General features: G+C 41.4%; 1 protein-coding gene across 3 annotated transcripts in view; it reads right to left on the bottom strand.

Moving 5' to 3' along the window:
* Nucleotides 1-21,822, bottom strand: part of LOC121925291 (disks large homolog 2) — a 167,914-nt gene that overhangs the window by 47,056 nt on the left and 99,036 nt on the right. For all 3 annotated transcript variants that reach the window (XM_042457257.1, XM_042457258.1, XM_042457260.1), the window contains exons 3-4: nucleotides 20,969-21,145; nucleotides 14,998-15,073 (exon numbers count right to left, since the gene is read on the bottom strand). In XM_042457257.1, coding sequence (XP_042313191.1) covers nucleotides 14,998-15,073; nucleotides 20,969-21,145 — 253 coding nt within the window. The remainder of the gene's footprint in view (nucleotides 1-14,997; nucleotides 15,074-20,968; nucleotides 21,146-21,822) is intronic.

Here is a 21,822-nt window from a genome sequence, read left to right as displayed (position 1 = left end):
CTGTGGCATTTGCCTTTTCCCACTAAATGCTGAAGAGATGGTTTTGAGTTGTGAGATGGTATCAGTGGAAGAGATGGTGCCAGTGGGAGAGAAAGGAGAAGACCACAGGCCTTTTTTTTTTAAATACATTTTAATTTTTTAAAATTTATTTTTAAGTTTTTCTTTGAACATCACCTTTTCCCAAGTTTTCACTTCAACCACATGAAACTAACGAACGTAAATTGCACTGAGGCTGTTATTTAAAGGTATCATTTAAATTTTACTATGAATGCAGGAATTACCATTAATGTCTAACATGAGTATAAAAACTGACTAGAGATTCGTATAGTGTGGGATGGAAGGAGGTCAATGGTGGTGGTGGGTGACACCATGAGTTACCGCAGCAGGTGATGCCAACCTTAGTGAAGCCACTGTTACAAGGAGAACCAATAAGTCTCCCCCCCCCCCCCTTTAGTGACAGCTTAAGCTAGAATAATAAATGAGGTACTCATTATGAGGTACTGAGCTGCTAGCAAATGGATTCAGGCCTGGAAGGTAAAAGTTCCTCAAAATAACTTTTTCAAGCTCTGAGTAAAATCAATGAAGGCCCAGGTGCTCTGTCATAAAATCATGGAACCCAGAGTTGGAAGGAGCCCTGTGCCATCAGGTTGAACCCCCTGCTCAGAACATCAGACCAAGAACACACAGCCCATGCGTTGAATTTTTTTATTCTAGGAGTGGCAAGCAGGCTGGTAATTCCAGCATTGAAAGTGTTTTTAGGAAAGTACTGTTCAAATGCAGGCAGTATGATAATGAGATCTGGGTTATAAATTACAATGACACAAATAAGTTGGAGGTCTGTCTCAAACAAGTTTTTGAGGTAACTGTTGACATTACACGCCAGAACTCCAGCTGCATTCCCTCAGAGGGAGCCAGGCGTGGTATCTGTAAAAGCTCAGGCTGCAAAGGCAGCCCTTCATGTTATAAACACGATCTTGGACACGTGCAAAGACCCCTTCCCCAAGTTTATTTCATTGACACAATGGAAGAAAGGTGGCTGGGCTAAGCTGTCTCAAGATATTAACCTTATAATCCCTTCCAAGACATATGCTCATGAGCTGTCCTCCATTGGTCTTTCAGAACCCCTGCTTATAAACCTAGGCCATGAGATGGCACTAAAATACTAAGACACAGGCTGGCGGGACTTGCTTTTTTGCATCCTTAAGACCAATTCTATTTCATCTTTGCTCTTCCAGTACTCTAAACATTCATTATGCAAGATCTTTCTGTCATCTTCCTACCTTAAAAATTTAACTGTCCCAAGATTGCATCTTGTTCACCAAACAAGATGCAATGTTTTCCTTCAAACCTCTTTTGGAGTTTGCTGAGCTACCTACCTCTGCTCAATTTTGCCCTTATGGACAACAGTAGTTGAAACTTTGTTCTCTTGTATTTTTATTACCACTGTGGTAACCAACTGATTGCCCCCTTCTTGAAATGCAAGCCAGGCTGTTCTGAATTATTTAATGTTATTTCACATTCAATTGCTATTGCAAGACAAGGCATGTGTATTATTACCCTGTTGGTTGGAATTTTTTGTCACTGGCTGTTAAAATTAGAGAGAATTATTAAAGGGGTCTGGACTAACGGATCTATATCCTAGAGCTATAATTTCGTAATCAAAACAATCTCCAGTTGTAATCCAATCTGACCACTTACTTTTATTCTTAGCTTTCTGATTTAATGTATTTTAATGTAATCTCTTCATTTATAATTGGGTGTATGCTTTATGCAACTTTTCCTTTATATGCGCTGTTATTGTATGCTTCAATGGTTCTATTGACCGTAAATAAAGACTGACTGAATTGATGATACACTATTGCCAGATTTATTTTTATATATATATTTTTTTGCGGGAAGATAAATGCCTGAATGTCACTCTGTAGTCACCAATTTCTCTCTGAGGCAGCTAGGATTAGAACCTACTATGTATAAATGCACAGTTAGAGTTAGATTTTGCAACTTCCTCAACTCTTGTTTATGTGTGGATTTTGATGTATATCTTGACTGAATGTGTAAATTTGGGGTTTCGTAGACTGTGTAGGGGATTCATTAATCTGTCATGGATGTCCATGTCCATTTAGTCAAATGCAATAAATAGCAGACGACATTTGCTGTTTACCTAGATTATTGATTTGCACAATCCCTTGGGTTTTCTTTTGGTACTCAACTGAGCCAATGAAAGAGGGAGACAAAATGAATGCATAATAGTGAAACTACCAGGGTGGATTACTCCCTTTAATAAGGCTCAGAATTAGAAAGGAGAGAGCTTTTATGATTTCCTATTACTTCTATTACATCTCTAAAATCTTTCAGGAAGTGATAGATGTGAAGAACGCAAGCCGATGTACACTTCCCAGAACTATTCAGTACAGAATGAACTCAAGAAGAAAAGGTGGCCAAATCCTAGAGCAGGGGGTCCTCAGGGCCCCTATGCAAGGATCAATTTTTAAAAAACTCAACTCTCCCCCCCCCCCACATGGCCTTTAGAAGGTATTTAAACTCTGGTCCAAAAACACATGCAGAATTAATGCAGTTTATGCAGAGTTAATCTCACCCTTCCTACAGACTCAAGCAAAAGCAAACTGCTGAATCTTCTCCCTAGCTTGTCTGTCTTTCTTCTCATTAATAACATTTGCCCCTCTGATGTTTTCTTGGCCACACGTGTTTGGGTTTTCATCTGCAAATGTGGGAAGGTTTGAGAGTGTTCTTCTCTGACCTACTTAGGAGAGTGCTAACATGTGCAGAGCACTTTTACTAGCACTTTATGTTTGATAGAGTCATTTAAAAAAATGTTTCCTGCTGTGAGAACTCTTCACATACTGTACTTCCATTGTAATACAGTGGCCATTTAAAGGAAAAGGAAAAAGGCCTTCTGTGGATTGAAAGGAATAGCAAGTTTTCCGACCAAGGCAAAGCAATTTAGGGGGAAAAAACAGCTTGAAATTGGTTGGGTATTGAAAGTCAAGGCTTTCTTTTGGCCATAATAGAATGTGATTCAAAAAGAAAATACTCTGAAGCCAAGGCTCTGTTGAAAACTCCATTTGCACTGGGTGCAATCTGATATGTTAAAGAGTGAACACTGAGAACAGCAAAATGTGGAACTTTTTTTTCATATGAGGTGGACACGTAATGTTGGACTCAAATTCATATTTTGAGAGGACATTTTGAAAATTAAAATTCAGCGAGAAAACCGAAAAACAATATTAGGACTTTTAGATGAACATTTGGAGAAGAGCAGAAGAATATTGCAATATATGACAATGATGGCCAGAATAATTACACACAACATGGAAAGAGAAACTGGTTGTTAAAATGGTATGATTCAGCAGGGATGGGCAGTCATATGAGACAAAAGGAGCAGGAGAGTATCATTTTCTCTCTCGTCCGCCTCCGCATGATGTTCCATTCTCTTTTGAAGGAGACAGTTATAAAAGTGTGTCTTTTGTTGCACTGGAAAAATCTTGCAACAGAAGTCACATTTTTATGTCATCTCCCGGGAAGGAGAAAGGAAGTGGCTGCAACAGTATGTGAGAGGCATGGAAAAATAGTTCACACTCCATTGTCGTCTGTCTTTTCCATGCAATAAGGCCTATGTTAATATATGAGAAAACTCGGGATAATACTAAGAAGAATGAAAATAGCTGATTGATGTATGGAAAATAAGGGAGGTTATTATGGTTTTAGGTTTTTAGAATGCTATATACAGTAGAGGAATTGTTTCAAAAGAAAAAGTATATATATCCCTCACTAGGGTTATATATATATATTATATATATTCTATATATATATAGTATGTAGTATGTGTATATATATCTATATAACTAAGCCCTAGGTGAGGACTTTTAGTTGTATAGTAAGATTTAGGAATATCACCTTTTAATCTATCTATATGTTTTTAGAATGCGTAGGCACCTTGAGTCCCATTATTAGGGAAAAATAGGATATAAATTATTTATTATTATTATTATTATATTATTATTATTACAAGATATAGCCTGTATCGTAGAATCAGTTTTGAGAGATCTTGTAGCACCTTTGAGATTAACTGAAAGAAAGACTTGTAGCATAGCTCACAGACTTCAGTGTACAAAAGCCATGCTGTCAATTCTTTCAGTTAGTCTCAAAGGTGTAACAAGATCTCTCTATGCATTATTATTATATTATTCATATCTCATCATCATATCATCATAATCATCATCATTATCTATTATCATCATGATCATCAATTTGGGTGACATTAAAAAGGAATTGTTTACATTCATAGACCATGGGGCCATCAATGACAAATAGTAAGGATGCCTATGTGTCACCACAATATCAGAGGCCATATATCGAGCTGGGGAGCATGGGATGAGGGTGAAATTGCACCTTTGTCCGGTTGGTGCTTCATGTGGACAACTAATTGGTCCCTGTGGCGGGATACACACCGCCATTTAGTACGTATACAATACGTACTAGGTTAGGAAGGGGCGGTGCTTCCGCACCCCCCTAACCCTAGTACGTATTGTATACGTACACGATGGCGGCGCCCCTTCTACATGGGCGCGCCATCTTTACTACTGGACGCACAGCGTCCAGACGTGTCGCGGCGCCTATGACGTCGCGTAGTCCGCGACCAGGCCGCCTCGCGACGTCATTGAGCGCGCCGCAAAAGAAGCTCCGAAATGGAGCTTCTTTTTTGCTCCGCGCGGGGACCGCGCGTTTGGCTGCTGCGGCTCCCGCGGAGCAAATGGCGGCGGTCTTACCGCGCCTGTGTGAACAGAACCATTGGACTAAAAGTATACTTTGGTGTGAATCCAATGAAAAGGCCGTTTCACTATTTCCTATGCCACTGCTCTTGCCCTCCTGTCCTCATTAACCTCTGAGGATAATAAGATGATGGAACACTGGGATCACTCCAGAAGTGCCCTCTCAGATGAAGCTAGAATGTCTTGTCATTTCCTCAGAATCTTATTCCCTGCCACTCAGAATACTCCATTGTCTGGCACTTTACAGATGTCATTGTTCCTTCAAAATACAGCCTCCTCTAAAAGCTGAAAGGGCACGAGGCATCAATCAAGACTGGGATGCTGAATGTTGAAGGGTGTTCTTGAATGATGTACAGTACTTAGCAATTGTTAATGTCACCTTTCTGGTTCCCCTTTGACTTAAAGGGCAAAACACTGGCAGATGTATCTTTCCTATTGTCTCCAGATGAGACAAAATCCATAGCTCTGGTGATAGAGCACTGCCAAAAAGTAGCAAGTAATCCAGGCAAAAGGCTAAATCATTTTGTGACAAGTTGCCAGTTTCCTTAGAAATGCAACAAGTTTGGAGCAGGGCATTCAATATGGTGGCACCAAGTAAGTGGAAAACTCATTACTCTATAGTTCTTATTGTTAGCTGCATGCTGAAAACATACAGATGTAATCCTTTTGTTAGTCCCAAGAATGTAGACTCAACATTCAGAATTGAATAGGTTTGTCTTATTTGGAACTAACTAACAGGATTCCATCCATACTTGTTTTAGCCAGACATTTTTGGTACAGAGGTTCAGCCTACCCTGCATTTTACTATTAATGGATAATGCAGTCATTGGTCTAATTCTTGTTGGTTTGTTCCAACTAGAGTGGACTCGTTCGATCAATTGTTGCATAGTGAACCAATGTGTAGGTTAATTTAATTCATTCAATGGCTCTACTCTTGTTGGTGATTAACAATGACATTGAGGTGAACGCTCAAACCACTACACCATGCTGGCTCTATTAAATGAGAAATCCATATGATGGCACCGCTGCAATTTCCATATGATGGCACCACAGCAATTAAAGTGGGATCAAAGTCTTATACAGTAACTGCATAGTGCGGATACAGCAATAGGAAACTATATTGGAAGATAGGATCATGGAGTTGAAAGAGACTTCAAGGGCCATTAAGTCCAACCCCCCCTGCAATAAAATCCTGATTATGACACACATGATCCCTTTCACGTTCCCAATAGGGCACCAGACCCATTTGCTATGACAGTATCACATCCCAGCAATGGGGGAAAAAAATCTCTATTTAACTCTCTTTTCATTTTCCAAATCATTGTAAGAGTCTTATTGCCCAAGAGATGCTACCTATTTGTCTGGATATTAAAAACTTGCACATCAATAATTAGGAAAGTGGAAACTGTGATGATCAGACAAGTGTAATGCTATTAAATATGCTGAATTAAAAGTCTTAATAGGTAGCCTTAATGTGATAATTTCAGGTTTTCATTCCTGCTTGATGAAATTACACCTGCTATTTATACCCCTGCCTCTCTGCTTGCCTGCCTTCTCTTTAAGATGAGAAAAAAATCATTTGGGGTCAATGTGACTAATTGGATAGATATTATTATCTGCATTAAAGTCACCTGGGAGTGAAGCGATCTTTTTGCACTGTATCCATCATTTTAAAGAATTCTTGAACTTTTCAAGCTTATAATTTTGGGAAGGATAAAGAGGAATCAGAGAGGAGGGACTGGAGAAATAATGTCCTAGATCCTATTGTTAGTCCTTGAGTGCATCTATACTGTAGAAATAATGCTGCTTGACACCACTTTAAGACCTGTATTGTAGTTTTATACTATAGAATCTTCAGATTTCTAGTTTCACAAGGTCTTTAGCTTTCTCTGCCAAAGATTGCTGGTGCCTCACAAAACTACAAATGCCAGGATTTTGTAGGATGGAGTTAAAGTAGTTCTAAGATGAATTATTTATACACTGTCTAGTGAACTTCTTGACCAGAATATACCTATCAGTTCAGTGGGATTTACATGTTGCTTCATCTTTCAACAATAGATTCAGTGGGACTACTCTAGTGGGGACTTGGATTTAGGGCAAGAGGAAGAAAACAGTATCTCTGATGAAAGAAATTAATGGTGATATTTTCTGAAGCCCAAATTTCAGAATGGAAGAACATCCAACTGCAGGCATGGTTTAGGATTCAGTTAACAGGATTTAACAAAGGATCAATGGGGACCTGAAGCTAAGTGTTACAGAATGGAGTTCTCTTGCTTAATCACACGAGCCCCATTCTCACTACAAATGTGTTTGTCAATGAAAAGAGAATAATATTTGCAATTGCGTGACTGGGGCTGCTGCTGCTGCCATCATGGTCTCTTCCTGACTCCCCCTTAACTCTGTCTCTGCTATGAGTAGGAGGTGTCGCTGTGCGATAAGTAACACTAGGACTGCTTTTTTCAAGGTTTAACTGTCGTTTAAAAGCCTTGTCCAGTAATGTCCAAAATTCCAGCTAGCCAACCACACTTTCTTCTGAGATCATCCTGACCATTCTTCTGCTATCCAGCCCACTTTTGAATACTCCAACTCATTCTGCTGGATTTCCCATTTCCTCTTCCCCAATGGGTAGTCAGCACTCTGTGCTCCTGTAGTCCACCTCCCTACATTTTACAATGTGCTCTTAAAGGCTTGCAAACCTTCCATAGAAGGCTTTGGGTACCATAGAAGGCTACAGAGAAATAGGAAGAAAGTCCCAATTCTGTTGGAATAAGAACATGGTATAAAAACCTAAGAAGAGTCAAACCAAAGGCCCATGTAATCCAACCTTGGATCCTTTAACTCTACACAGTTAAAGCATTATGATTCCACTAACTGCCATACAATTCTGGGATCTGTAGTTTGTTGAGGCACCAAAGCTGTCTGGCTGAGAATTCCAAATGCTCCTCTCTAAACAGCCAATTCCAGGAATCCATAGACTGGAACCATGTCAGACAAAGGGGAATCACAACACCATAATTGTATATTGTGAAAGAGCCATTATGTTCACAAACATGGGTTGCCAACCAGGACATGTGCAACTGGACTCTCAATTCTGTGGGTCAAAACAGTGACTGTTAAACAGAGATATACTGCTCCTGCATCTTGGCTAGTAACCTGTAATGGCTTTAACTTCTATGAATTTCCCTTTTGGAAAATCTTCCAAATTGGCAGCCATCACTACATCTTGTGGTGATGAACTATGTGTTGTGTGAAGAAGTATTTTCTTAGATCCCCTGAATCTGCTTTGGTGGATTACCTTTTTGACTCCTCAATTTTTAAAACCTTTTTTCAATATTTTTGACTAAAGGTGTCCTTCCCTATATACCCCTGTAGGTTTACTTCCAGTTTCTGTCCTGGTGAAATAATGGCCTTTCTTGGGACTAGAACAGACTATGGTGGAGATGGAGGTGTGTGGGGAAATTTAAATATGGGGGTATGGTCAGGGAATAGCCCTCCAAGGTCTCCAGGGCCCCCAAATCTTGGCAGTTGCCTGCTCTTTGTTACACCAACCATTTATAGTCTCCATGGAGAAATGTTTCAGGAACATCTCATTTTACTTCCTTGCCTTCATTCTCAAACATGTTCTGATTCGCACAAAGCCTGGAGATCCTCCCTTCCAGCAGCCCAACAGGCTGAACCCAAGACAAGGGATGGTGAAAGGTCATAGCTGCTTGAATCGCCGACAACGCCATTTCCAAAATGTCACATCCGGCAATGAAATTAGTGGTGCCAAAGACTGATATTGCTTCAGCAGCAATGTGCAGGAAGAATGAGGCAGGAAATTAAAGGGTAATTACATTCTAGCCAGATTTTGGTTTGTATGAGGCATCATTAGCAAAATGAACAAATGATTCCCGCCAGCTTTGACGATATTACAGAAATGGGCATTTAAGATGTCATTTAGCTAAAGATTAGGTACCTGTTAAAACCTCTGGAAAAGGCTCAAGGGATAAGAATGCTTACTTGGAATGAGTCATTCAGCTGTTAAACATTTTCCATGCCATTTAGCTCTCTGATATATGATAAAGAAGGGATGCCCAATTTCTTTACGGCACCCCAGTTTATTGTCCAAAAAGTGGTCATGTTGCCAGATGACAGCTTTCCCTAACTTGGTTCTCATTAGTTGTACTGGACTCCAACTCTCAGCAACCCCAAACCAACAGGAATAAAGGTAGCTGAGGTTGATGGTAATTGCAGTCACCCATATCTAGAGGGCACCAGGTTAGGGAGCACTATTAGCAAAAGTGGCATCATCCTGTACAGTCCTGTTGTCTCTTAGCATTTAGCAGTAAAAGCTAAAGAGCACATTTTCTTGGGTTTTTTGTGGGTTTTTCGGGCGATGAGGCCATGTTGTAGAAGAGTTTATTCGTGATGTTTCACCAACAGCTGTGGCTGGCATCTTCTTTGAATAAACTCTTCTAGAACACTGCCTTATAGTGTGAACCCCCCCACCCCCAAAGTCCATGGAAGCCTCCAACTTCACATTTTCTGGGCTTGTTACATCTATTTTCCATCTTTCCCCCATTAAGCTTAAAACAGTGTATATGGCTCTCTTCTTCCTCCTCACATCTGCAGACTTCTAGATGTTGAACTACCACTCCAGTCATGCTCATTAACCAGGCTGCTAGGAGCCCACAACATCTGGAGGGCACTGTTCTGCACACTTGCACTAATGCAATGCCACAGAGTACCTGGCATGGCATTTCATAGGAAGTAAGCCAGCCCTATTAGATCACTCCTTGGAGCAGTGGGAATAATGGATGGTGGATGGTTGTGCTGACCCTACTCATCATGATGGTTGGTGGTGGGAACTGATTTCACAGTATCCAGACTGGGCAGGTGTTTGGGTATCAATGGGGATGCAAGTCTTTGTTTCTTTAATTCTCACACATAACAATGAAGAAGTAAAAGATTTTATCTCTGCTGGACAAGATTATAGGTGTTCCTTCCCAAACCTATTTTTCATTTAAAAAATATGTTGGGGCTTTTTGTGAAAAATTGGTTGGGTTCCACAAACTCCCACTGTTTTCCATGGAAAACAGTAGCAGAACATGCACTTTTACTTTTTTGACCATTGCTGAATGTCTGTATTCAGTTCACAGTTCCATAAATGTACCTGTTGCATATACAGTTGTGCACTCTTGGATGGCATATAACTATCTGTAGTGTCTTCAACATGCTACCTTTTCCACTGAAATTGCACGGACAGGCATTGTGCAACCCCCATTTTATGATGGAGAATAAGGCAGCATGCTCACAGATATGTAATTGGTTGCACAATGTTGGTATTCATCAGCAGGGTGATGTAACACAGCTATCACATAACTGCATAAGTATAGACTTATATTATGCAAGCATGATGTAGGCTCTTAGTCTGTGGATTTAAAAAAAATCCCACATCCAAATGACTTTTTCAAACATAAAATATTCAGTTTTGTGCTAAAAGAGCATGGGTGGAATTCTGTTGGCATTTTATAAATTTCTATATGAATATAGTTGTATTTTGTTTGGCTATTCTTTAGTATCAGTACTCTGTTTACAGTTGCGTAAGCAGGGAACACAACCCATTTGAAGATAATTTCCTGGAAGGGTCAGCATTATATTAATTGTTGATTCTGTCCCTTTACACATACAAACCACCTTGTACAAAATTTGCCATGACCCTATAAAATGAAAACGCTACATTTTCCTCCTTGGATTCTTTTTTGCAAATCTTGCATTCCACTTGGAATATCCAGGTGGTATTCAATCCAGTCTCTGGCCAACTTCAGCTTTTATTTGGGAATGTTTAAATAAAGGCACAAACCAAGAGAGTGCAAGATTTATCAGAAGTTTGCTGACTTACAAGAGGAAGGAAGGAACATAGTCAAAATCATCTCTACAAAATGCGTTTGTGATTTTGTGAGTTATTTAGAATTCTCTGCTCCAAAGCTCCAGTGTCTCACCAAATTATAAACCCAGGATTCCAGGAGGATGCAGCCATAGCAGTTAAAATGGTATTACTTGTGTAGTGTAAAAACAATCCAGGAGAGGTAATTCACATTTTCTTTTCCAAGAAAAAAGTAGGCCAAGAGAATTTGTGGGGCTCCCCAGCACCATACTTCAACCACTCCTGCTCTACAGTCTATAGGGGAGAAGCCTGTGTTATGCATATGTCAGAGAGCCTAGATTCTTGGAGGTCAAATTTTCATAGAATCACAGAGAATGACATAGAAAAATACAGTTAAGGCTATCTCAAGAGGTGGACATTCAAGTTCTATTTAAACTCCACAAAAGGTAGCCTATTTAATGATTGAATAGCTGTTACCATCAGGACGTTCTCCCTAATGTTTAGACAGAGTGGGCAGAATCCTGTTGGGTACTTATGACTTTGTAAATGGACTCACACCTGTAGGAATTAATGGGGCAGTTCTGTAATGTCCCTATTCAGCAAAGGGACATTACTACATAGGAAGCTGACAAAAGCTACTGATGTGCATTTGGGGCCAATTCACAATGGGACCAATGTGTATCAGTTCTGTTATGCATTGGTTCCATTGTGCATCAGGAAACTGGCAAGGGATTGCCAATGCATAGTTGTAGAGTCCAATGAGCAATAGGACATTCTTGCTCTTGTTTCTTATGCATCTTCACTACTCACTAATAGGATTTCTATGTGGCTCTGCTAAATAGGTAAGTACACGTAAAGTTACATACTGTAGACCATGATAGAAGCTTCTAGCCAATCTTTTTCTGGTAATTTGAATCCTTTAGTTTGTGTCCTAGTCTCTGAAGCAACAGAAAATCATCTTCTATGTGACAACCCTTTAAATATATATAGATTACTACAGGTTGAGTATCCCTTATTCAGAATTCCAAAATCCAAAATATGCCAAAATCCAAAATTGTCCATATGGGCAGTTGAGATAGTGACACCTTTGCTTTCTGACTCTTCACTGTATACAAATTTTGCTTCATGCACAAAATTAATAAAAATATTGTGTATAAAACCTTCAGGCTATGTATATTAGGTGTACATAAAGCATAAATGAATTTCATGTTTACACTTGGGTCCTGTCTCCAAGATATCTCATTAAGCATCTATAAATATTCCAAAATGTGTGTGTGTGTGGGGAGAAATCCTGAAATCCAAACATTTTGGATAAGGGATACTCAACCCGTATCACCATTTTTCAATATTCAGCTCCCAATTGTCTCTTTTCCAGCCTAAATGCACCCAGCTCCCTCTTGGTTTCCAGACCTTTGGTGATCTTGGTCACTCTTCTCTGGACACATTCCAGCTTGTCGACATCCTTCTTGAATGTGGTACCCTTGGCCACTGAGGCACAATTCCTAGTGTTTTTCATTCTGGAGTAAGTCCATATGATTCAGCACGGTAACCTGGAGGTGTGAGTTGTGTGTACTTCACAAATTTCCCCCAGTGTGAACTCCAGTTCAGCTTCAATTGGAGTGCAATGTCTGGGGTTTTTTTTTTTTTTTGGACTACAAATTGACAATCACACCTTCAGAAGGATCCAAGGGATGTGACTGTACAATTTCATCCCCCCCCCCAATTTGGGGACCCGTAATAACCTTTTTTCATTCAAAAAACAAATGTAAAATTCTGGTTATTTTTAGTTTTTTAGGGGGAAAACCACAGGTGGCTTCTGCTCACAGACATCCCCCCCCTCTGTATGTGCGTGTGTTTGTGGGGTGAAATGGAAGCTGGAGACCTTCAGATTCTCTGCTGTAAATGTTGTGGCTTTAACAATTGGTGATGGATTTATGGAAGGCTTTCAGAGATTGACATGGTACAGCATGATCCCAGGTTACAACCTCCATGTAACCAGAGAGGTGTATAAGAGAACTTCACATATGTCTCAACTCTTTTTAAACATATCTATCTATGTAAGAAGCATAGGCACGTTTCGGATGGGCCCTATGGGGCGGCGTCGTTATGCACGAGGGGCGACGCTTCCTGACGCGCCTTGCCCCTCGTGTGTAATGACTACGTCAAAATGGCGGCGCTGCATACAAATGGGCGCCGCCATTTTGATGTCGCGGACACGCAGTGTCCAGACATTGCGCACCGGAAGTGGCGCCGCAAGTGTGTGCCTTGCACCTTGTGGCACCTCTTCCAGGGCACAGGAAGAAGTGCCATTTTGGCACTTCTTTGTTGCTGCGCCTGGGAACTGCGCGGTTTGGCTGCTGTGGTTCCTGGATGCAGCAACCGGCAGTGGCACGAGACTGCCCGTTTTGGGCGGTCTGTAATGCGCCATAGAATCACAGAGTTGGAAGAGACCTATTGGAAGAGCCACCCAGTCCAAACCCTTCCCCTGTTGTAGGCATTGTTGTATGCCTTCAAGTCATTTCTGCTTCATGGAGATCCTAAGGTGAATCTATCATGGGTTTTCTGGAGCTGAGAGTGTGTGACTCACCCAAGGTCACCCAGTGGATTTCCATGAGTGAACAGGGGATTGAACTCTGATCTCCAGAGTGTAGTCCAACACTCAAACCACTATACCATGCTGGCTATCAGTGCATTGTATAAATATCCTCAGAATATTCAACAGAAGAGTTGTTTATGTTATTTGGAAAAATGGCCCTGTAATAACTGACTAGGCTTTCTGCAATCTTGCCCAGATCTCTTGACAGTGATCCATGCCTTCATAACCCCAGGGATATAATACTATGATTTGTGACCCCATGGATTATTTTAATGTGCTCTGTGTGAAGCTTCCTACAGTGACTGTGCTGCCTGGGGAATTCTTAGCTGAAATCCACAAAAGTAACTTCTTCAAACCCTAAAAAAGTGGGGGGTGGGAATCCATCCTGGGGCATGCATAAATCAGTACCCAAAGAATGCCAAGTGTTGATGCAGGTTGATGTTTTTACTAATGTACCCATTTTCTGCACCGATGCAGTTTTTCCAGACTTGGTTTGAGTTTAGCCTCCGAAGGGTAAAGGAAAAACTCAATGAATTTTCCTTATAATTAGTCTGAGGCAAAAGCTTCGCTTATCAGAAAGGCCTTTGGAGTAGCAGAAAGGCTGACAGGAGATGTGGCCCCTCTATATGTTGTTGGATTGTTGCTCCCATAGGAGCAAAACAGGCCGGCAATAAGAGCCAGCATGGGGGTGGTGTGGGGGCATGGCAACTACATGCTGGAGTCATGCCACCCGCCCGACCAGATGGCAAGCAGTGTGTGAATGCTCCTGCAGTGCAGTGATTATATGCAGCACACCACAGGAGTGGAGAGGAGCTACAGTGGCAGTGAAAGAGGCACCTTTTTCCGGCACAAAAAGGAGCAGCATTTTACCGCATCTTTTTTGAGCTGGAAAAATGCCAGATTGGAGCTGTGGCATGCGGTTACCGCAGCCCTGATCCAGTGCTCAAAGGGGTAGTGTTAAGCTGCCCCTTTACAGTTGTCTGTTTAGCTGCATAGTCTTTCACCAATCTCTTTGCTGCCTGGGGCTGATGGGAATTGCAGCCCCATGTAGCATTTAGCATTTACATTTCTTATCAGTGAACTAAGCACTCTCTAAGCAGTTTACAGTCTGTAAGCCAATTGCCCCCAACAAGCTGGGTACTATTTTATCAACCTACAAAAGGATGGAAGGCTGAGTCAATCTTGTGGCCCTGAGATCGAACTCACAACTTTGTGGCTGCAGTACAGGCCTTTAACCACTGTGCCACCAGGACTCCTTATCTGAAGGACCACGCATTTCTCTATCCTTGGGTTCTATTTGTCTCAGACAGGAGTCTTTCAAACAGATGTATTCACATGCTTCTGATTGCTTTATGCATATTTTTAAAAAGTAAGCAATTTCTTGAGCAATTCCCAGCAAGGCAGATTAGATATATTTTAAATGAATAAATTATAGACTATTAAGCATGTTATTGGTGCTAAATGAAACATCAATTAAGCTGTTTATGACCCACTACCAGAATTAACAGAAATGCTAAATCTTTTACTCTTTTATGAAGCAATACCTCTTTCTTCTTCCTTTGTTCAAAACCCTTTCTTACCTTCACTACAAAACATCATCTTCGCTCATGTTTTTCATTTTCCCTCCACATTATCTTGACCGTACGACCCATTCTTATTTTCCTTTCATGATGGCCAAGTCTGAAGCGCACATAGCTGTACAAACCTTCAGTTCTGGGAGAATTCACTACACTTTTACGTACCCCTTTTGCATCGATCACACCTGGTTTTGAATTAAACTTCACTGTCTTTAAACGTGCTCGCTCTTTCCTTTCAACCCTGAAAAAGAAAGAAAGAAAGAAAGAATGAGAGAGAGAGAGAGAGAGAGAGAGAGAGAGAGAGAGAAAGACAGACAGAAAGAAAAATATTTTTAGCCATCTACAAAAGATCTTCCATAGAAAATGTAATAACCATTTAAAAACATAACAATAATGTAAGAAAAATACAAAAATACAACAATAAAAGCCAGCCAAATTGAATATGTAAATAATAACAAAATAAAATACAATGGAAACTATAGGAATGAAAAACTAGTCCAGCATCTCCAAATGTCCCGATTTGGCAGAGACAGTTCCAGTTAACTCTCTGTTAGCCCAACTGCTTTTAAAATGTTCCAGTTTCTCTCTCCTCCTCCCACTTTTCTCATTTTGACCTCAGCTTATTTCAGTTGCTGCAAGCAAGGATCATGTCTACATCAGCCAAAATAACTGGGGTGTAGTCTGGAGTATTTTGTGCTTTAGCTTTACTACATGAACACCATACATACTGGTAAGAAAGTGATGCAAAGCTGTCTTGCTGTCTAAATGGCCAACTGGGGTGAAAGCACACTGGCACCACTTTCTTGTCCTTTTCGGGTCCACTCTCACCATTGCCTTGTAGGTCAAACAGCTCCCTGGTGATGTTCTGGTGAGATGAGAATGGGATGCCCAGCCATGTGATCAACAATGGGGGGGGGAGCATTCTTCATTGATCACATCCAATTTTGACCTCACCTGAAGCAACGTCACCTAGCCCTCTGATACAATCACATCTGCTCAGACCTACGATTGCACCATTTTTAAAAAACGGGGGGCTTTGGGAGACTGGGATGGGAGCAGAAATAGCCTAGAAGCACACATGGCACATTCTGTCACCATTTTGAGAAGGATTGCAGAGGAAACCAGAGGTATTTGAAGCTAGTCCACAGTTCTAGGCTAGGTATGGGAATGGGGTGGGGGTATTTACATATGTTTGGGGTGTTTTCTCCATGATTTGGGAGCACAAATGGCCTGAGAATTGCACCATTTTTAAAAATGGGGGGCTTTGGGAGACTGGGATGGGGGGCTTCAAGAGCCACAAAATGAAACAGACCAATACAGTTACTTCAGAAGCAACTCAGCAGCCTCTTTCAAAGGTTGCTTAAGGATGGAATGGTTATTTTTGTTTGAAGGAGCAAGTATGACAACATCATAGGTTAATTACAGTGGAACAAAATGATTGGGAGAACGTTCCCTTCAAGAAGCAATAAAATAAATACATCTGTGTTTTTTCCCAGAGTTTCTGCTCGTTTTTAATGTGCCAGCTGCAACACGTTGAGCTTGAGGTTTCTATAGTTACCACTGAACTTTGGAATAAATTATTCCCCCCTTCCCTGAGAAAGCAGCATGCACACATGGAAATGGCTGAAATGCAGTTTTTGTATTCAATGTGTGATTTTGAAGCTATGGGGAAAAATCTTTAATTTTAAAATTTGCTGATTAAACTCTATATTGAAAAAGACCTAGGGTGGCGGTGGCATAGAGGAGGAATGAAGGCTCAAGGCTGTGTAATCTCCTAAACAGGAGGGAAAAATCCCAGGGCCTATTGAGGACAAAAAACAATAAGTTCACAACTAAATACAGCCTCTAAAATTATTACTGCAGGCTAATATTAATTTGCATTTTGTCCCTCTGCTAATCTCAGAAAGCTGCTTCATGTTCTATTATAACTAATTCACTGCATACAATCGAAAACCAATTTGTGTTTAAAAATTGCTTTAAACAGAGCTCCTGGGTTATGGTAAACCTGTCATTTCAGGGGAAGAGGAAAGAATGTTTGGTGGGAAGAGTATTTGTTCATTATATATCAACAACAACAACAACAACAACAACTATTATCATCATTATTCTGTGGATCAATTTATTTACAATAGGAAAATCCTCCTAGCATTAGGAGAAGTAGCCATTCCAAGACCTCATCTGACTGCTGAGGTAGGTTTTGATGATCAAATTCTTTCAAGAGCCTGTTGGATTAATTTGGAAAAGATGTGAAAGACTTTCTTGGCAAAAAAAACATGAGACATCTCAGATAATGTTCCTGAGCTAACCCAATATCTGGGGAAAACTTGCCTCTTATAATATGCTGCACAATGTAAAAGAACCATTTCTATAAATGACTGAGGCGCGTTACAGACCGCCCCTTTGGGGCAGCCTGTAGGCGCTCCTTTCCCCGGTGTATCAGGGCCTCAGCTGCCAGAACAGCAGCCTCCAAGGCCTCGATCTGCTGCTTTTCAGGCCGTGGGGAAGCAGCAAAAGGCTGCTTCCCCGTTGCCTGAAAGGGGTGTCCTTGGGGCTTCAAGCCCCAATGACACCCGGCGACAGCAGGGAGGAGGAGAAAGGGACCGCTTGGCCCCTTTCTCCTCTGCGTCGCTGGCGCAGCCATCTAAAGGCTGCGCCCAGCGATGCAAAGCTGGAAGGAACTCCGAAACGGAGCTCCTTCTGGGACCGCGGAAAGGGCGCACTAGGCGCCCTCACATGGCCCCACTATGTCACAACTGCGCCGCCTCATTTGGAGGTGACGCGGTTGTGACGTAGTCATGGTGGCGGCCGTGTGGAACGGCCGCCGCCATTTTGTACATGCTGAGCACGTACTAGGGTTGAGGGTGTGTGGAAGTGCTGCCGCTTCCTAACCCTAGTACGTGCTCAGCATGTACTTAGAGGCCCGTCTGTAACGGGCCTGAGAAAACTGCACAGAGAATAAAGCTGACCAGAAGAGAAGAGAATGAACTCATTTGAAATGTGGTGCTAGAGACTTCTGTGGATACCATGGACCACCAAAAAGACAAATAAATCAGTCCAGCAGCAAATCAGGCCTGGACTCTCACCAGTAGCCAGAATGACCTAACTGAGGCTATTGTGCTGTGAGACAACTTGATTCATTGGGGTTAAAAAAGAGGAATGTTAGGAAAAGCATTTTGATACCTGTACAGCTGCTGAAAAAGTTTTATCACTGGTTCTGGGCTGCCATATGACCCTGTAAGTCCAGTTTTCCCCCCTGAACTCTGAACCATTTACCCAGATAACAGCCCCTTGTGCCTGCTTCCAGAATAAAACAAACAAGCAAAACAAAACAAACAAGCTTCATTTATATACCGCTTCATACCGCCTAAGCAACTGTAAGCTAATTTGCCCCCAACAGTCTGGGTACTCATTTTAGCGACCTCCTCGGAAGGATGCAAGCCTGAGTCAAGCTTCAGCCCCTTTGCAGGTCTTGAACTCACAACTTTATGGTTTTGAGTGAGTGGCTGCAGTACAGGCATTTTCTTGACAGTTCTAACCTACTCCAAACTCTTGTTTGAGCTCTCTCTAGTCTAATCTGGACTGCAACAATGATACAGTTTGACACTGCTTTAATATTGAAATATTGTGCAAATTTTGTGCAGAATATGTCCCAAACTGCAAAGACTCTTTATCAGCACAGAGTTATTCTCATCAGGGTTTTTCAGTGCTAAAGGGGAAAAACCCCACAGTTTTTTCACTCAGTTTCTTAATACTTTTGAAAATTCTTTCCAGCGCTGCTGTTTCCTCAAGACTCCATCCCTTATCTGCCACTTTGCTTTTATTTAACTCTCACTCTATCAGATTTTTCCTGCCAAATATTTCACCTCACTTTATTACAAAGTTAACAACATGTACATAGGCCTAAGTAGGTGGGCAGAAGGACAATTAATTGTCTTTTTGAACAAATCAAGTTTCAAACTAAAACTATAACTCTAGGTTCATCTTAGGATAAACAAATTTTGCTACAAGGAACACAATACCATGCAGAGATGTCTGCAAAGTGTGGCTTGCTTGGACATTATTATTCTGACTGTGAAAATGATCCTGCTATTTCCAAGACAGGAAAAGAAATCAAGAAAGGGACATGTTTGTGCATATCAATTTATACCCTATCTTTATCTTTTCCCTTTGAGTTAGGAAAGCATACTCAAAGCACTCACTTCAGATAAAGCTAACAAACCCAGTTTGTACATTAAAAACCAAGGATTAAAATCTTGAGGGATGTTGAAAAAGTTATCTTGCTCAACGTTTCCCGTCTAAAAGGAAAACTCAGTCGAGTGGATAAACATGTCCTACTGACAACCCAGGCGGAATAACAAGATGTAACATGACTTTCGTGTCCAGAGGGGGGTTTGCAATGGGCAAGATTGCTGGTTCCTTGCCCTTGAACATTATTTTAAGGACATTTCCCTCGGTAGACTTCTGGCATTTAAACAAAAAGGGGGGAGAGGAATAGAAAGGCTTTTCAAACTTGATATATCTGGAAGCTGAATGTTAGGAGGATAATCTGGAGCACCAATATTGGTATCTGATGTGTATGGATGCCCACAGCTAGGATTGCCAGGATAGCAGCATCTGATTCCCCATGATTTTGGGCCAAAAACATGGGACCAAAGGAAAAAGCTATGTGATATCACAGTGGTAGGTCCTTGTGATGCCAAAAAAGTCTAATTTGCACTGTAGAAATAATGCAGTTTGATGCTGCTTGAATTGGCATGGCTCTATCTTTTGGAATCCTGGAATTTCTAGTTTGTTATGGCACCAGAGCTCCCTGATTGAGAAAGGATAGATATCTCACAAGACCACAATTCCCAGAATTCCATAGCATTGAGCCATGGCAGTCAAAGCATGGTCAAACTGCATTATTTCTGCAGTGCAGATTCAGGCAGATGCAGCACCAACTACCAATAAGTGAGGAACTCGCTTGCTTCTTTGCATGAGTCTGAAAAATGCCTTAGATGGACATAGTCGACCAGGGGGCTATGTAGACTGCCAAAAATGACCTCCAAGCCACCAACAACAAAACGAGAAAGTGGCAGGAATTCTTTTATTTTTAAAGGATTTCTAAACCATTAAACAGCCTAAGGGAAGAGTGGCGCTGCCTACACAAAATGTGAATTGCTCTTCCTGGAAATGTATCAGGCCCCAGCAGCCTGAGGAACCTAGAGAGGTTGAAGGATTCCAGAAACAGTCCTGGAGAACTTGTGTGTAGCCCCAGTGCTAAGACAAATCACACCTTTAATCATTGAGCTGATAGCACATAGCTCTGTATCCATGGATTTTGCATCCACAGATTCAACCAACCATGGTTTGGAAATATTTACACACACACACACACACCAAAAAACAAACCCTGATTTTGCCATTTTATGTTGTTGTTGTATGCCTTCAAGTCATTTTCTAATTTATGGTGACCCTAAGGTGACCCTATCATGGGGTTTTCTTGGCAAGATTTGTTCAGAGGAACTTTGCCATTGCCTTCCCCTGAGGCTGAGAGCATGTGATTTGCCCACGGTCACACAGTGAGTTTCATGGCTGATCTGGGAATTGAACCCTGGTCTCCAGATTCATAGTTCAATGCTGAAGCCACTATGGCATGCTGGGTCTCACACTGCCATTTTATAGAATAGACTCCATTTTACTTTGCCATTTCATAAAATGGGACTTGAGTATCCACAGATTTTGTTATCTATGAGGGGTCCTGGAACCAAACCCCTGTGGATACCAAGGGCCCAATGTATCCTAATATACAGTGGGACCTTTGTATATGTGGGGGATCCTTTCCGGAACCCCTCCCCCTGCATATGGCAAAAAAGTGGAACCTCAAGTCCTTTTCATTTCAATGGCTGTGTGCTCCCACGGGCTTTCCAGTGTAACATCCGGGGCTTGTAACAGTCATAGATGGCAAGCCCGCGTATGGGGCATGCTCGCTGTAGTTCCTTATGACTATAGGGGGAAGCAGAGGTTGACAATTTCTTAGTAGACTGTTTCGACAGGTTACCCGAATGTCAGGACAACCTCTCTTACCATTTTGTTAATACTCTTCACACCCTTAATGCATGGGTGTTCTAAGACTAGAGAAAATCTAACACTGTACCTCCTTTTGCTGGGTATGACGCCCATCTCTTCGCTGTCCCCCTCCAGCATAACTCTTCTTGCCTGCCACCATTCATCATCAGAAGCGTTGATAACATGGAGGATGTCTCCATACTTGAAGCTGAGTCCTTGGCTTGGAAGACCACTGTCCTTGCTTTTGTCGTAGTCAAACATGGCTCTGGGAGAAGAAAAGAGAGATACACACTATGGTTATGGATCCCAAATGTGGCAGCATTTACTCAGCTATCCTTTTTTTTCTGCAGATAGTGACTTTAAATTCAACCACATGTTAAAGAAGAGCTTTTGCTCTCAGCTTGGAAAAAAGTAAACTGAAGTCATATGATTGCCATCTTTAAACATCTTGAGGGGATGTCATGTAGAAGATGGAGCAAGCTTGATTTTTTTACTCCAGAGACCCAACATGAATTAATGGATTCAAATTACACGAAAAAAGAATCCACTTAAGCATTAGAAAGAACTTCTTGACTGTAAGTGGGGTTTGACAGAAGATACTGGACTCTATTATTTTAAGGAGAGGTTGGATGGCCATCGCTCAGGAATACTGTAGATGTCCATTCCTCCATGGTAGGGGGCTTGAGTAAATGGCCTTTATAGTCCTTTCCAACTGTATGATTCTATGATTAATCAGGAGAGTAATACTTTTACACAAACCCACATTCCCATTGCTCTACCACGTAGTTGCTTTGAATCCCATCTTGGAAGTGCAGTAGGATATACATTCAGTAAATAAATTAATACAGTACCCCTAAACTGTAGTCAAGGGTGTTCTGCCACTCAGCTATTGGTCATCTCCACTAAAGCAGAGCCATTGGATCAATTGTTGAAAGGTGAATC

This window comes from Sceloporus undulatus, chromosome 3, assembly GCF_019175285.1.
Source record: "Sceloporus undulatus isolate JIND9_A2432 ecotype Alabama chromosome 3, SceUnd_v1.1, whole genome shotgun sequence".
Taxonomy (NCBI): domain Eukaryota; kingdom Metazoa; phylum Chordata; class Lepidosauria; order Squamata; family Phrynosomatidae; genus Sceloporus; species Sceloporus undulatus.
The sequence above is the reverse complement of the archived record's forward strand: the minus strand, read 5'-3'. Positions and strand labels throughout refer to the sequence as shown.